This window comes from Sturnira hondurensis, unplaced genomic scaffold, assembly GCF_014824575.4.
Source record: "Sturnira hondurensis isolate 20B ecotype Veracruz unplaced genomic scaffold, ASM1482457v3 Scaffold0000648, whole genome shotgun sequence".
Taxonomy (NCBI): Eukaryota; Metazoa; Chordata; class Mammalia; order Chiroptera; family Phyllostomidae; genus Sturnira; species Sturnira hondurensis.
Genome location: NW_028073279.1, coordinates 10,548,286 through 10,565,414, shown reverse-complemented (window position 1 = coordinate 10,565,414; position 17,129 = coordinate 10,548,286). Strand labels below are relative to the sequence as shown.

At 38.4% G+C, this 17,129-nt stretch overlaps 1 protein-coding gene across 1 annotated transcript in view; it reads left to right on the top strand.

Annotated features, from left to right (window-relative positions):
- ALG6 (ALG6 alpha-1,3-glucosyltransferase) overlaps nt 1–17,129 on the top strand; it is a 42,238-nt gene that overhangs the window by 17,036 nt on the left and 8,073 nt on the right. The window contains exons 6-12 of the mRNA XM_037043470.1: nt 1,267–1,349; nt 2,014–2,078; nt 7,304–7,489; nt 8,043–8,178; nt 10,128–10,213; nt 11,816–11,900; nt 15,883–15,953. Of these exons, the coding sequence (XP_036899365.1) occupies nt 1,267–1,349; nt 2,014–2,078; nt 7,304–7,489; nt 8,043–8,178; nt 10,128–10,213; nt 11,816–11,900; nt 15,883–15,953 (712 nt within the window). The remainder of the gene's footprint in view (nt 1–1,266; nt 1,350–2,013; nt 2,079–7,303; nt 7,490–8,042; nt 8,179–10,127; nt 10,214–11,815; nt 11,901–15,882; nt 15,954–17,129) is intronic.

Sequence of the window (17,129 nt, the reverse complement as noted above, 5' to 3'; positions counted from 1 at the left end):
TGTTGTACTATTAAAGAAATTAATGAACATTATTTGTTTTTCTTTGGTGTAAAGGGATTGGCATTTAGAATTATGAGGGATTTTTTTTTGTAAAAGCATTTTTAAAAATGTTTACTATCTGGTCCTTTATTATTTTTTTTTTAGATTTTATTTATTTATTTATCTTTAGAGGGGAAGGGAAGGAGAGAAATATCAATGTATGGTTGCCTCTCATGAGTCCCCTGCCGGGAACTGGCCTGTAACCCAGGCATGTGCCCTGACTGGGAATCGAACCTCGATCGTGTAGTTCGCAGGCCTGCGCTCAATCCACTGAGCTACACCAGCCAGGGCCAAATTCCCACACTTCTAAGTGACAACTGCTTTTGCATCATTTTAGCCAAGGCTGTTTTAGCCAAGGCTAAAAACATTTCTTAAGTTTCCCCCTCACCTGGGTTTCTCAAGTTATTTATATATATTAATTAGTAAAAGTTTATGTACTTTTAAGTAATATTTAAAAAAAGATACCTGTGTATCAATCACTGCATTTGAGGTATTCACACTGGAAAATTTGGAATATACAGATATTTTAAAAAATGGGTTTGATTCCCAGCCAGGGCACATGCCTGGGTTGCAGGCCAGGTCCCCAGTAGGGGACACATGAAAGGCAACCACACATTGATGTTTCTCTCCTGCTCTTTCTCCTTCCCTTCCCTTCTCTCTAAACATAAATAAATCAAATATTTTAAAAAATGTTATCTACCTTTGCTTTCAGTAATTTTTTTTTTAAAGATTTTATTCATTTATCTTTAGAGGGGAAGGGAAGGAGAGGGGGAGAGAGATATCAATGTATGGTTGCCTCTGGTGTGTCCCCCGCTGGGACTTGGCCTGCAACCCAGGCATGTGCCCTGACTGGGAATCAAACCTTGATCCCTTAGTTTGCAGGCCCACGCTCAATCCACTGAGCTACACCAGCCAGGGCAACTTTCAGTAATCTTAATTGTTAAAACCAAGTCAGAACAAAGAATTGCTTTTGGATACAGCTAATTGATTTAATTAGAGAATTTGTTAGAGAAAATTAAGGAAAGAGACTGTAATACCATATCAGTAGAAATTTGGCAGAGGTGAAGGGAATAGAGAGGACTCCCATGTAAAGGACTGGTCCAGAGTGGGTGGGAACCTTTTGTTAACAGAATTCTCACTCAGTTGGAGGGAGGGAGACAGTTAATACATTGTTGTGTATAGATCCTGATGGCCTCATAATTAAAATCATTTCCTTGTTTTTTTCAGTGTTAATTGCTGACTTGCTGATTTACATACCTGCAGTGATTCTGTACTGTTGTTGTTTAAAAGAAATGTCGAGTAAGAAAAAGGTAAGTTTTAAAACAACCTGATATTTCATATCCAAAATCTTTTATTAGTTTAACTATTTAGTATGGAGCTTAAGAAAGCTATGCTTTTGGGAATAAATACTAATAGGGAATTGTTTATCTCTGTTAATTAATTTTCATTTAGAAAACATCAACTTACCTTAATTATTTTAATGCCCAACTGTAGTAGTGAGATGCACCGAATTCTAGAAGTTGTTTACTGGTGGATTGCACAGCATGTTGAATGTGTCACTTAACGGGAGCTCTGGGCTTGAGTCTGGGTTTAAGTCACGTGTGAGAATGACCACACTGACAGGCACGTAAAAAGCTGGTACATTGTCTCAGGATTACAGTAACCAGCGCTCCCTTTGGTGATTTTATATGGGATAGTCATTAGATGAACATCTCTGATCTGTGTATCTAAACGTGCTTTCTCTGACAAATACCTTTTAGTGATTTTTTCCTGTTTACTGAGGTATCCTGTCTGTGAAGTATCACCTCCATGAAAACTGTAGTGTTTAGAGTTGTTTATATAAAAATGAAATTTTTTATAACTAGAAAGTAAGAGGGGTAGTATTTGCTACTGTGTTAAATGAAACTACACTTTTGCCCTGTTTGATTCAGGTAACAGGTTACTCTCCTAATCCACAGTTTTTTTTCTTCACAGGTTGCTAATGTATTATGCATATTGCTGTATCCAGGCCTTATTCTTATTGACTATGGACATTTTCAGTATCCTTTACTAATTTAGAAATTAAGTCAGATGCATGCACATTATGAAATCTAGGCTCAATTTGTGTGATGTTGTCATTCTTTGATATCTATTAGGGACTTGCTTATATAAACTGTTTTCATAGTGATATATAGGGATCTCTTCATGAAGCTTTTATTTAAATGGTAAAATAAAGATTTGTTAAAAGTAGAATTGCTTTTTCACACCGGTTTGTCTTGGTAATTAATTAGCTTTTCTGGAGAGTGGGAGAAAAAGGGCCAAGTGTGCTTACACTCTTGGGATTTGAAAAGGGTGTGACGTGCCTCCTATCTTTCGGAGCCGTTACCTGACATTGGCAGAGGAAAAACGATATGATCGTTTTCTCAGTTTTAAAACAACATGTTTCTGTAACAGTTGTAGCTGGAAGCTTCAGGAAATAAACCGAATGATTAAAATTTACTATGTGGATTTGATGTGTGATTTTGATAACTAAGATAAGGAACATACAAGTAAACAAATCTTGGAGAAAAGTTGGTAAAAATCTGTACCCGGCTCTACAATTTATCTTCTAGGGTATTAAATGTTACTGTCTATCCCTGCAAAAGACATAATTCACAGCTACATGATTGCTTAACTATTAGTTTTTCCTTTTGATGCCAATCTGTTTTAGTTATAATAAAATTGATATGTGTGTCTGTCAACAACTTGCAAAAGATAGTCAAATCTGTAGTTGTTTTTATCATATTTTTTAATCTGTCTGCCTTCCTCATTGAGGTTTTTTGTTGGTTTTTTTTTTTGGCATTGTAGGATCAGGGTTATTGGTTACAAAATACTGATATAAAGAAAAGAAAAAAGGTTGTTTACAAGATATTTAAAGCTATATTTACTTAGATATATAACAGCAATACAGAAAAGTGCACTAAAGGTAAATGTGCAGAGTAGTGGATTGCCAAACTAACCTACATCAAAAACCAGCGTGCTGCCAGAACCCTACGCCACACCTGCACACCTCCTGGGCACTCTGTCTCCTCCTTTCCCAAATGTGGCCGAGTACTAATATTCTAGCTTAGTTCCCTCTCCTTTGTGACTTTGTATAAAAGAGACAACACACTAGATATTCCTTGGTGTTTGTTGTTTTGGGCTCATCATTTTGTTTGTGAGAGTTATTCATGTGGTTGTACGCAGCTGTAGTTTGTTCACTTACATTGCTTTATAATAGACCACTGCAAGAATACACAGAATTCTCCTCCTAGTATAGGCATTTGGATTATCTCCAGGTTTTGGCTGTGATGAATATGCTGCTGTGAATATTCTTGTAAATGTCTCTGGACACATACATATTTTTATGAGTGGAATTGCTGAGGTACAGGGTGTGGCATGCTTCATTTTACATATTCCCAAATGGTTTTGAAGGCTGCTACACTAATTAACACTACCATTGGCAACGATGTAAAAGTCCTAGGCACTCCTCTTCACCAATTGTCAGTCATTTTCACTGGAACTTTCCAGTAAATCTCCTCTGTGGCTTGAATCAAACTTGAAGCTTTTGGGCATTATGTCAGTTTATGGTGACACATTTTTCAACCATGATGTACTTTACTTTCCTCATTTGTAAAATGGACATAATAATAACCATTACTTTGTAAGCTTTCTGAGAATGGATTGAATTAATATTTGTAAAGCATTTTAAAAATACTAAGTACTGTGTTAAGTATTTATTGCTATTATTATCTGTTGTTACTGCTGCTGCTGTTGTCATTACTGTTTTTATTTTGGGCTCTGAAATAAATCAATTTAGGCATTAGGTGTTTTTGACAATTGTTTTGGACATTCTGTGGGTCATTCATGTTGAAGACTCGTGTTCCTCAGTTCTGGGAAATTCTCTTATTTGTTTGATAATTTTCTCACTTCATTCTTTCTTGAGCTTATAAGGTGTTAGGTTTTGTAATCTCCATTTTCAGCATCTCTTTGTCTTTTTATGGTTTGGAAGATTATCTTTTCTGTATCTCTAACACTTCTATTAAATTTAATTTGTTTTGTTAAGCATATCTTAAATTTCAGTTTACTTTTTTTTTCTCAGCATTTTCTGAATCATGTAGGGTCAATATTTTCCCTTTTCATTTTGGTCTTAGTTTTTTTCCTTCAGTGTATATTTGATCCTAAAGTATCTATTGTTATTTGAGAATCAGACAGAAAAAGCTGCATGCGAGCTCTTTAATTGGTCCATTGGAGGTGAAGTGGGCAGGGAGCTGGCCTGTGTGCTCTGGGATCCTTAAATTTCAGAGTGTGGAGGGCTTTGCAGGATACTGTTAACTCCCCCACTATCTGTCCCAGGAGGTTTATTCTGTTTCTTTGTAGAAGTAGCCCTTCTTTTGTTGCTTGGGGCGGGTGGGGCATGGGAAGTGGTAAATGTTTTGGCTGCCAGATTGTCTTTGCACAGGAGTGAGGCGGGATTTGATTTCTTCATCTAGGGATTTTCCGTTAATCCTCATGTTTTCTTTTCAAAATATTACTGAAACCCTCTGACCTACTTGATGTTTGCAGAGTTCCCTAGGGGCTTGCAGGGTAGGTGTGTTCCTTGCTTGTCTATGTCTAAGCTGCTTCTGTGCTTGTGGCTTCTTCCATCCTGTTTTATTTGTTACCACTTTCTGTCTTCTGGATATGGGTTGAAATCTTGATCTGTTGTAACCCATTTTCCAGTTCTCTTTATGGCTGTGAATTTATACTTTTAAAAATTCCTAATAATTTTAAGGGGGTCTAGGGAAGAAGAGGTAAACATTAGGGTTTAGCTCACTATTTTGAATTAAAAATTTAATTGTGATGTTTCAATATAACAATGTTATTAGTTTATAATCAAGCACATATTAATTATATTGATGCATATTATTGAGGAATTATAGTGATACCAGTAAATTTTGTGTTTTCTAAAACTTCTGAAGCATCATTTTATTCTCTAGATTTTGGTATGTTACTTTAGTAATAATTGTGAAATAGTCTAGCAGAAACAAAGATACGTGTTAACTATTTAGAGTCCTTTTAAATCTGCACAAATCAGTTACTCTGTTTAACAGTAGCGTTAGGAGCTTCCAAGCAGGTGAACAGACTGGGGTGTTTTTGCAATGGTGCACCTGAAGGGGCCATCGAAGTTCCATGCCCTGGCCTTGCCCTCTGCATCTTTCTGTTTGGTGGTTCCTGACTTGCTTCCTTTTATAAGGAGCCAGTAATCTTCCACAGGTTGAAATCTTCAGGCTGGCCACCTCCGTCTGGAACCTGGGGCTTGAACCAGGTTGTGCCCCATGAATGGGAGATGACAGCGAACCAAGATGGCTATGACTGCTTCATCAGATCCTGTTGAAAGAGTTCCGGCCAAGATGGAGGTGTAGGTCGAAACCCTTTGCTTCCTTGCACAACCAAAGGGAAGATAACAACCAATCTGAAATCAATAAACCACCAGAAATGCCGGAAAATCAAACTGCATGGAACTTCGACAACCAAGGAGTTAAAGAAAGAGTCGGGCCAGCCAGACTGGTAAAGAGTGAGATGAGGGCAGACGGGCAGATGGGGAGAATCTGAGGTGGCATTGGACTGCATGGGTGAGGCTGACCTAGTGGGAAACGCAGTCTCAGAGCTGATGGTGGACTATGGCGGGGGTTGCTACAGTGGGAGAAACTCCCAGTCTCACTCGTTGGAAAGTGGGGCTAGAGCCCAGCAAGTGAGCTGCACTATTCCCTCTCTGCCATAGCCCCACAGAGCAGCAAAGAGGGTCACAATGCCCGATGAATACCTAATACCCCCCCACCTTACAGCTAAACAGGTGCCACGAGACAACGAAATAGGGCCCAAATGAAAGAACAGAACAAAGTTCCAGAGAGAGCTAAGCAACGAGGAGATAGCCACCCTATCTGATGGAGAATTCAAAACCCTGGTAATCAAGATGATCACAGAACTGATTGAGCTTGGTTGAAAATGAAAGAACAAATGAAGCCCACCCAAAGTGAAATAAAGCAAAATATTCAGGGAACCAATAGTGATAGGAAGGAAACCAGGACTCAAATCAATGATTTGGAACAAAAGGAAGAGATAAACATCCAACTGGAACAGAATGAAGAAACAAGAATTTAAAGAAATGAAGAGAGGCTTAGGAACCTCTGGGACAACTTTAAATGTTCCAATATCTGAATTATAAGGGTGCCAGAAGGAGAAGAACAAGAGCAAGAAATTGAAAACTTATTTGGACAAATAATTAAGGAAAACTTGCCCAATTTGGCAAAGGAAATAGACTTCCAGGAAGTTCAGAAAGCCCAGGAAGCTCAGAGAGTCCCAAAGAAGTTGGACCCAAAAAGGAATACACCAAGGCGCATCATCATTAAGTTACCCAAGATTAAATATAAAGAGAGAATCTTAAGAGTAGCAAGAGGAAAGGAGACCGTTACCTACAAAGGAATGCCTATAAGCCCATCAGCTAATTTCTCAGAAGAAATCTTACAGGCAAGAAAGAACTGGAAAGAGTATTTGAGTTCATGAAAGGCAAGGACCTACATCCAAGATTACTCTGTCTAGCAAAGCTGTCATTTAGAATGGATGGGCAGATAAAGTGCTTCCTGGGTAAGGTCAAGTTAAAGGAGTTCATCATCACCAAGCCCTTATGATATGAAATGTTAAAGGGGCTTATCTAGGGAATTGAACATCAAAAACTATAAACAGTAAAATGACAAAAAACTCACAACTATCAGCAATGGAACCAAAAAAAGAAAAAAGCAATGAAAACAAAAACTAAACAAATAATTAGAACAGGAACAGAATCAGAGAAATGGGTATCACATGGCGGGTTTTCAGTGGGGAGGGGGAAGGGTACAGGGAATATGAGGCGTAGTTGGTAGGTATACAGTGGATGGGGAGAGGTTAAGAATGGTATAGGAAACAATTCAAAGGACTTATGTGTACAACCCATGGACATGAGCTAAGGGGAGGGATGTTGCAGGTTTGGGGGTGCAGGGTGGAGGGGGGAGAAGGAAAAATTGGAAAAACTGTAATAGCATAACCAATAAAATATACTTAAAACAGATTTAATATATTTGAGGCCATTCTTTATCATTTCAAATGTTTACCACTTAAATACTTTGAATTTCTATTTAGAAATAGCTTTCATTACATAGTATTTTAAAGTTGTGTAGAAAATACACTCTATAAAATGCAAGATCTGCCTCTTCTAATCATGGAGACGATTTCCTTGACCCATGAACAGGTACAACTCCGTGAGTCTTGGCTTTGCCTTGTGGGGCGTTCTTGGAGTCTCTTGCCACTGGGACATGCTAGGATCACTGGCATTTTGCTTAGCTCTCAACTATAAACAGATGGAACTTTACCACTCCTTGCCATTTTTTTGCTTTTTACTTGGCAAGTGTTTTAAAAAAGGTCTGAAAGGAAAAGGGTGAGTGGCTTTTAAATACCAGAATTTTAACAATTACTTCAGAGAATTTATGTGGCAGACTTACCCGGAGGAAGGTAGTCTTTTGCTTTACCTTTGGTGATTTCTTATTAATGTGTTGGCTAAGGGGTGAGTGGGAAGAGAGATGAAGTCATGTGCTTTGTTATGTTAAATTTTTCTAACTAGAAAAATATTTTGATCAATGTACATTTACTAGAGGTATTGAAGGACTTCATCCATTTAAGAGCGTGTTAGATTATGTTCTAATTAGAAATACATCCTGATTTGACGTTTTTCTTCATGGCTGCATAGGAATGGCACCTAAGTTAAATGTTAATTAGGATGGTGATAGTTTTTTTGTTGGAGAAGTGCACATCTCAGTGGTTTTGAATTTCTTCACTCTGATTTGAGTGGACTCCTATCTTAAACCTATATCGGTAGCATAGATTTATCATGATTCTGCATTTTCATTGACTATATTTAGTGAGATTGAGACTGATTTCTCAGAAGTGTTAACCTCTCCTTGTCTTACTAGTTGCCTGTGCTTCTCTTCTAGGTTTGTATTGTTGATTAAGCTGGCTTGTACAGTTGTGGCTTCCTTCATTCTCTGCTGGCTGCCATTCTTTTCAGAAAAGGAACAAACCCTGCAGGTTCTAAGGAGGCTCTTCCCAGTTGATCGTGGATTATTCGAGGCATGTTGAAAACCTCTCCGCTCACCCCTTTCCGCTCCCGTTCCTGTGACCTCTGGGACTTCCTGTAGGCGACATACAGGGAATAGTAACGTTAGCCCCTCTCTTCTTGCAGTCATTCCTTGCCAGCGATTTAATCCAGTTTAGAATCTCTCGCTCAGCTGGCACGTTCAGCTGGCATTACATGCGTAGGTAATATTTATGGCATCATGAGATCTCTAATTCAATTATACATTTTTTTCTAATGAGATAGGGTTCATAATGAAAGACAGTGTGAGAAGTTGCAGCTACAGCCCTGGCTCGGTAGCTCTGTTGGTTAGAACATCATCCCAAATGCTAAGGTTGTGGGTTCAATCCCCAGTCAGGGCACGTACATGAAGCAACCAGTAAATGCATAAATAAATGGAAAAACTAATTGATGTCTCTTTCTCTCCCCCTTCCTCTCTCTCTGAAATCAATAAATGTATTAAAAAATGGTTTATATTCTTTTTTTGGTCTTAGGAAATTATTTATTAAACTAATAATCATGTTTCCTTTGATAGCTCTCATAATTCCTTATGAGATACATAAATATAACCTTCACCCATAGTAATTATTAATGAGAATCTTTCATTTCATTTAATGCTAGCTTAATCACTCTTGTTAAACTTTTATTACATGGATAATTTGATGACTTAGATTTAGTAATTAAATTAAACAAATCATTTTTCTGAAACAAAAAGGTCTTTTAATAAAGTCTGACAGAGACAGCATATTTATAGATAATTTGCTTTTGAATAAACATTTCTTTTAAAAAGAATTAGAAAAGTATATGTATCTTTCTAGTTTTTGAATCTGTAAATCGGATCTGTGAGAGAATGGAACCAGCAGTTTGAGAGACCTAGAGCATCTGGTGTTGTGAAGGAAGAATGTGTGACTTACATGTCATTGAAAATGCTGCTGCTGCTGGTGGTGATGATCATAACTAATCACTGTTATTATCACCATCGTTAGGTGCCAGATACCTCTCATGTGATTTTACTTGATCCTTACAGTGGCTCCAGGGTAGTTACTGTACCCACTTTACATACCGGAAAGCTGAGGTCAAATAGTTAGTGTGTGGCAAAGCTGTGATTTGCACTTTGAAAATTGTGCTCCTCACTTGATATTTTTCTAACCTTAACACATACAGAGTTTAATTCTCTATGTGAGCTTTCTGGTTATTTGCCTTGCCTTCCATTTCAAAAATGGCACTTATCGTGCTAATTATAAAAATGAGTATCTCATAATTGTTTGATGGTGTTGCTGGCCACCTCCATTCACTTGCTGCTCTCAGAATCTGAAGAGCATGTTCTTTGATCTGACCGAGGGAAGGAGGGTGGTACAGCTGTCCGGCGATAGCCACTTTCTTCGTGTTAGGCCTGCACAGCTGTGAGTCAAGCAGCTGTGAGGAGGACGGGTTTCACGAACAGAGAGCTGTAGTTACAAGTTTAATTTTGAAAGTGATCCTGGCACAACTGCTAATGTCTTTAAACTTCTTGGTGTATTAGCAATTAACTCTTGTCATTGCTAGTAGCTAGGAAGTTATATTAGTTATATAATTTCAGATGTGGGATAAAATGGGTCACATAATAATGTGTTTTAAAAATTAAGAAAATGAAAGATTTCTGGAAAAATTTCCAAAGATGAATACCTGGATTATTTAGGGATAGTATGCTGTTCTTTGAAAAATAGTAAGTGTTTCTTGGGAACATCTAGATTATGGTTGGCTAGTGATTTAGATCAATTTCCATTGCAAAAAAATAAAAAATGCTGGTCTGTGTGTGTATGTATGCCTTACTTGGAAAGTTCAATCAACTTAGTTATAAAATTGTGAACACAGTTTATTTAGAGGTTATGGGTTGTACTTTGTGGAGTTTAATATTTCTTTCAATTATATGAGAATGTGAAACTAATAAGACATTTCTTCTAAGGATAAAGTAGCCAATCTCTGGTGCAGCTTAAGTGTCTTTCTGAAGGTCAAGGATATTTTGCCCCATCACACCCAGATAATACTCAGGTAAGAGACACAAAGTTTGTATGTAGTGTTTTATATGCTTTTCTCTAAAAGTGTTATGGTAATATCTTACCTACCTGGCATTATTAGGGAATTTTCCACATAATGTAATACAACTCCTCTATACACACCACTCTTTTATTTGAAATACTTTATGTGAAAATCTTCCTGGATTGTACCTACTTGCCTCTTCCTTAAACAGAGCATTGCTCAGCATGATTGCACATTATGCGGAAGAGTCCTGATTTTCAGTGGTGTACAAATCAGGGTTCAACTAGAGGAGGAGAGTGAGTAGGAGGTCTGTGTGTGTGTCCCCGCATGTATGAATTTGCTGTGAGGAAATAGCTTATACAGTTGCGGGGGCTGGCTAAGCAAACTGGAAGTCCACAAGGCCTCAGGAAGGCATATTTAAGGGGAAGGAGGAGTGTGATTCAGACCCAGCTGCTGTTAAGAATCTCTGAGTTTAGGGAAGGACTAAGTCCTTTTAAAGGGTTTCCAGCTGATTGAGTCAGGCACACCCTAGACTATCTTTCTATAGATTAACTAAAAATCAACTGATGAGGGACTTTTATTAGATCTGCAAAGTCTCCCAGCAGCACCAAGGTTAAGTTTGCAAGGTTAAGTGTGTGTGTGTGCTACAAAATGGGTGCTGCCTTCCTCTGTCCTTGAGTTCTTTCAAGAATATCCCTTGTAGCCCATGTAAAAAGGACTCTAGTTCAGCTTAGACGAGTTGACACACCAGGAAGCCACCACGAGAGGAAAATCCGCTACTGTGTTGTGTTACAGTCCTTTTTCCCAGGGCTCTCAAGGGCTGATTGCCACGGTACCTCATGGCTCCGGATGGCTCTGCTCATTGAGTTCTTTGCCCCCGTGCCCAGCAGCCACCCCTAGAAGTTCTAGCAGCTTCCCACTCCCTTTCTAACTTGTTAATTTTTTATTTTCCATGGGCTTAAAAATGAGATAATCAGCCTTTGTGAAATGAGGGCCAGAGAGAGAGATTGTTTGCTTGCTTGCTTGCTTATTTATTTATTTATTTCCTCACCTGAAGACAGGCTTATTGATTTTAGGGAGAGGGGAAGGGAGGGAGAACAAGGAGAGAAGTATTGATGTGAGAAAGAAACATTGATCAGTTGCCTCTTGGAATTGCCCCGACTGGGAACCGAGCCTGCAACCCAGGCATGTTCTGTGTGCTGTGACCAGGAATCCAACCTGCAACCTCGGCTAGTGCCAGAGAGATTCTCTAATGAGTACATTTAATGAATGTTTCCATTACAAATATAGCATTGTCTCTTTTTACCTGGCTATATTTTCTTATTCTGAGTGTTTGATAATTGATGTTTAGCTGTCTTTGTATCTTTTCTATAAATGATACTAACTAGTAAAATAACATAAGCAACATTTAAAATTATAATGTCTTGTTTTGTATTATATAATCATGTATATATTAAAGAGTGTACATGTTTCACTGTAAGGATTTTATTTAAATGTTATTTAGTCTTAAATTTAAAAAATAAAATACACTTTAATTTGAAAGCAGTTTAAGTTGATTAGTAATGTGATCCTTACTCTACAAAGATAACAAATATTTTTAAATTCATTTTTTAGCTTTTGCTTTACGTTTTTGAGCCTGCTTCCTGCATGTATAAAATTAACACTCCAGCCCTGTCCCAAAGCATTCAGATTTTCTCTGGTGAGTTTCTTTTAAGTATTACTTTAGATACTTAATTCTTACGGCAACTGATCTTTTAAAAATAATTATTTTCTTGCCGTGAACAGCTTCCTTGGATTGGGACATTCATTTATTTGACGAACATTTGCCGAGTGTCTGACATACTTAGGTGCTGCGTTGGGCACGAGGTTGAGCAATTAGAATCTTTCAGTTTCGTTCAACAGTTATTTAAGTTCTGCTTGGTATTAGTCAATGAGGAAGGAAGGAAACAGTGTGATAGACGTATGCTTAAATAATTTTGTGCTAAAGTAGATGGCATTAAGTTCTGTTTGGTACAGATTAGGTGCCATGATTGTGTGGGAAAAGGGGATATTAACTACTTGGGTGCAGATGTTAGACAGCCTTTTAGAGCAAGTGGGAATGGAGCCAAATTTTGAAAGCTGGGCAAGATTTGGAATAGAAGGTTATATAGCAAAAGAGAATTCAAGACAGGAGGAAGAGTGTGAAGGTACAGAGATGATGAAAAAAGATAGGGAATGCTCTAGAACAGTTAATGAATAATGAAATTTGTGTGATGTGTATGTGTATGTGTATGTGTGTTGAAGACAGGATATAGTGAGAGGTAAATGTCAGAAAAACCATGCCCTGGCTGGTGTGGCTCAGTGGATTGAATTCCAGCCTGCAAACCAAAAGGCCGCCAGTACGATTCCCAGGCACATGCCTGGGTTGTGGGCCAAGTGCCCAGTTGGGGGTGTGCAAGGGGGAACTGATAGATGCATCTCTCACATATTGGTGTTTCTCTCCCTCTGTTCCCCAGTTTCGAAATAAATAAAATCTTTTTAAAAAAGGATCAGCCCTGGCTGGCGTAGCTCAGTGGATTGAGCACAGGCCTGCGAACCAGAGGACTGTGGTTCGATTCCCAGTCAGGGCACATGCCTGGGTTGCAGGCCAGTTCCCTGCAGGCCAACTCCCAGCAGGGGATGCACGAAAGGCAACCATACATTGATGTCTCTCTCCTTCTCTCCTTCCCTTCTAAAGATAAATAAATAAATAAAAAATTTTAAAAAAGGATCAAATTATGTAAGAGCTTGAATGTTGGGTTGAGTAAGTTGGAGTTGGATTTGTGTGCAAGAAGAGCTAAAAAAAGATTTTTAAGCAGGAGAGGGGACAGATTTCTGTTTCAGGAAGATGACTTGTGCCAGTTTGAAGACGCTTTGGTTCCACATGCTGGACTTTAGGGATCCTCTGAATGGGCTTACAGATTGCTCCAGGTTGTATTCCCATGGTATCAACAATTTTGTTCCTGCGTGCCTTGGTCCATAAAATGACATTTAAAAATATCTTTTAATATGTCAAGTCAATTTGGCTTATGCAAACATTAAGTCAGTGGGCTTTATAAGGGACAACACTTTAGAAATCCTAACTTGGCTCAGTTCCGGGACTGCACATACATACATTGCATTCCAAAAGCAACCAGAACATAGCATACCAGTGACATCTTTCAAAAGTGCATGAGTGCCGCAGTGTAAAAAAGGTAGCTTCATGTTCTTCTTCTCTTTCCGATTAACTTTTTATGGACAGTTCCTGCTATTTCGTTCTGTGAGTGAACTCTGAGTACACTGTCATCTACAGCTAACACTCTGCAGGACTTGGAGAGCAGGAGGGGTGTGGTCAGTTATGCTCTGATGTCTTCAACAGGCCTCCCTTGAAACACAGGCAAGCTTACTCAAGATCGTGCTGTTTTTCTGGCAAGTAACATGTTAAATAAAGGTGTGTTTCTAAGAGAATGGGACGGAATTTCAGAGTCTGAGTAACGGTGGCAGTGCCAGAGGTGATTTACTTTCAGGGATTAAAAGCCAGAAAAAAAACCATTTTCTTTCTCTGAGTTCCCTAATTTTATTCTATTTGCTATGTTTTAATTCAAGCCATTGTGTTTAAAAAACTCAAAAAGACATATTAATGAGTTTGGTTATTCTGTTTTTGTTGGTGATATTTTGAATTCTTATTGAATACTTCTGAGAGCTTTAAAACATTTCTCATTTTCACTCAAGTGTTTTCCTTTCCACGAAGATGATATTATCCTCAGTTCCAATCTCAATGTAAGTCTATAATTGGGGTAGTTGATAGTATGAATACTAATTATTTATAGCAGCAAAATGATTTACATTTAATTTACTCAGGTAGTGTTTATGGAGTGCTGGCTGCCTAATGTGTTCAGTCCTTTTCCAGGTACTGGCATGTAAGTGAATGGCAGTTAACACTTCTGCTCTCTTAACTGGGGCCTTTTATGCAAGTGGCAGAATTACAGTAAACAAAATGCGCGTGCGAACAAGAGAATACCTGGGAGTAATGAGGGCTAGGAGGGAAACAGTGTTGTGTGAAAAGAATCCTGGTGGGCTCTGGTGAGGGGGCACTAGTGTAGACTGAGGAGGGGCAGGCCTTTCGAGGGATGTGACAATTGAGCCTAGACCACAATGGCCCACCAGGAGGAGCCAGTCACAGGGAGATCTGGGCTCTGACTTGACAAAAAGAACTTTTCCTAAGGCAGGAACACATTTGGCATGTTGGAGGCGTGAGGGCACAGGTGTGAAGGCTGGTGTGGAGTGAGTGAGGGGGACAGTAATAGACTGGGAGAGGAAGGCAGGGCCCAGATAATGTAGGAGTGTGGATTTTATTCTAAGTGAAGTAGCTGAAGAAATTTAAACAGTTTACGTGATCTGATGTGGTGGCAGAGTGGAGAATGGACTGGAGGGAGGCAGAGTGTTCCTGATCAGGAGGTTACTGCAGTAGCCCAAGAGGAAGGAGGGGGTGCTCAGCAGAGGGAGTGGAGAAAAGTGGGTGGGTACTGTGTTAGGAGGTGGTGTAGAGGGTGTGCTGGTGGGTTGGATGTGCAGCAGGTACAAGGTAGTGAATGACCCACGTTTTTTGCTTGAACAACCAGATTGGACGTGTATAGAGATAGATGTCTAATATTCAGAGTATTGACTTCTGGAAATAGATCTAAGTAATTTTTTACTTAAAACCTCAAATAAAAAATGATTACTATAGTTTATTGAAGTGCATATTTCATTTTTTAAAAAATTTATTTATCTTTAGAGGGGAAGGGAAGGAGAGAGGGAGAGACATGTCAATGTATAGTTGCCTCGCATGCGTCCCCTGCTGTAAACTGGCCTGCAACCCAGGCATGTGCCCTGACTGGGAATCGAACCAGTGACCTTTTGGTTCACAGATCCGTGCTCAATCCACTGAGCTATACTAGCCAGGGCTCTTTTTTCTTTTTATTTCTTTTAAGATTAAATTTGTTGGGGTAACACTGATTAATAACATTATATAATTCTCAGGTGTAGAAGATTGTAATCCAACACTTGTGTACTCTCTTGCACGATCACCACCCAAAGTCTAGTTTCATTCCCTCACCATATATTTGACCCCCTTTGCCCAGCCCCTGTCTCCTTTGGTGACTCCCATCCTGTTGTCTGTTATCTATGAGTTTGTTTTGTTAGCTTATTACTTTTTGTTTTATGTTCCACATATCAGTGAAATAATATTTATGTAAATGAAATTATTATAAAACATTTAATATGTTTTATTGAAATGCATGGTTTAAAGACATTGAATTGGATTTGTTTTGCCAGTTTCAGATTTTGACCTTCTTATCCTTCATGCTTTTTAATTTAAATTGTCAGAGTCCAAGGGAGGATGAAGATATAATTATTGTGTCTGAAATATTTAGTACTTTTGTTTATTGATTACAGTATCAGTGAGTTTATTTTAGATGGTTAAGTATAGTGTAATCATTTTTTTCAAAAATATGTTGATTTTATATTTGAATAAAATATTTTGCATCTTAATGTATATATATTTTCCTTCTAGATAGAAGATACATTAAACTTTAAACTTTCAACTTTAGTTGAAGTTATTTTTATTCAGATTCATAATTAAATTGCTATCATATTTTATAAGTTTTATCTCATTTTTTTCTTTTTTCCCATTTTTCTTAAAGGTTACCTGTGCACTGTCATTCTTTTTATTTTCTTTCCACGTGCATGAAAAGTCCATTCTCTTGGTATCATTGTAAGTAAAAATGTTTCTATTGTTTTATTTACTATTTATTATGTGTTTATAATATATAAGTGAATTTATTGCTTACATAAAATTACCGAAGTGCAAAACAACTACACAAACGTTACATAGTTGAATAAAATTATTTAAGTCAAGTTTTTTCCAGAATGATGATTTCTTACACTTTTACTTCTTTATAGTTTAAACTGAAAATATTTCATAGAATTATTACTGACATACATATTTCTCTTATTTATTTTTAGAGAGGGGGAAGGGAGGGAGAAAAGAGATGGAGAGAAGCGTCAGTGTGTGGTTGCCTCTCGAGCACCCCCTAATGGGGACCTGGCCCACTACCCAGGCATGTGCCCTGTTTGGGAATTGAACTAGCGACCCTTTGATTGGCAGGTTGGCACTCAGTCCACTTAGCCACACCAGCCAGGGCCTGTTGCTTCATATATTTTCTATTTTTAAAAATATATTTTATTGATTACACCATTACAGTTGCTCTATTCCCCCCTTCATTCCCCTCTACCCTGCACACCACCTCCCCCACCATTCCCCTCCTTTTTTTATGACCATGTGTCTCAGGTTCTTTAGATTCTATATTTCCCCTACTATTTTTGCCCTCCCCCCATCTATTTTCTACCTACTGTCTATGCTATTTTCTGTACCTTCTCCCCCCTTCTCCTCCTCCCACTCCCCTGTTGCTAACCCTCCATGTGTTCTTCATTTCTGTGGTTCCGCTCCTGGTCTAGCTGTCCTCTTGGTTTGCTTTTGTTTTAGGTGTGGTTGTTGATAACTGTGATTTTGATTTCCTTTCTCTGTTCATATTTTTCATCATCTTTTTCTTTGATAAGTCCCTTTAACTTTTCATATAATAAGGGCTTGCTGATGATGAACTCCTTGAACTTGATCTTATCTGAGAAGCACTTTATCTGTCCTTCCATTCTAAATGAAAGCTTTGCTGGATAGAGCAATCTGGGATGTAGGTCTTTGGATTTCATGACTTGGAATACTTCTTTCCAGCCCCTTCTTGCCTGGAAGGTCTCTTTTGAGAAATCCACTGACAGTCTGATGGGCACTCCTTTGTAGGTGACTGTCCCCTTATCTCTTGCTGCTTCTAGAATTCTCTCCTTCATTTTCATCTTGGACAATGTAATTATGATGTGCCTTGGTGTGTTCCTTGTT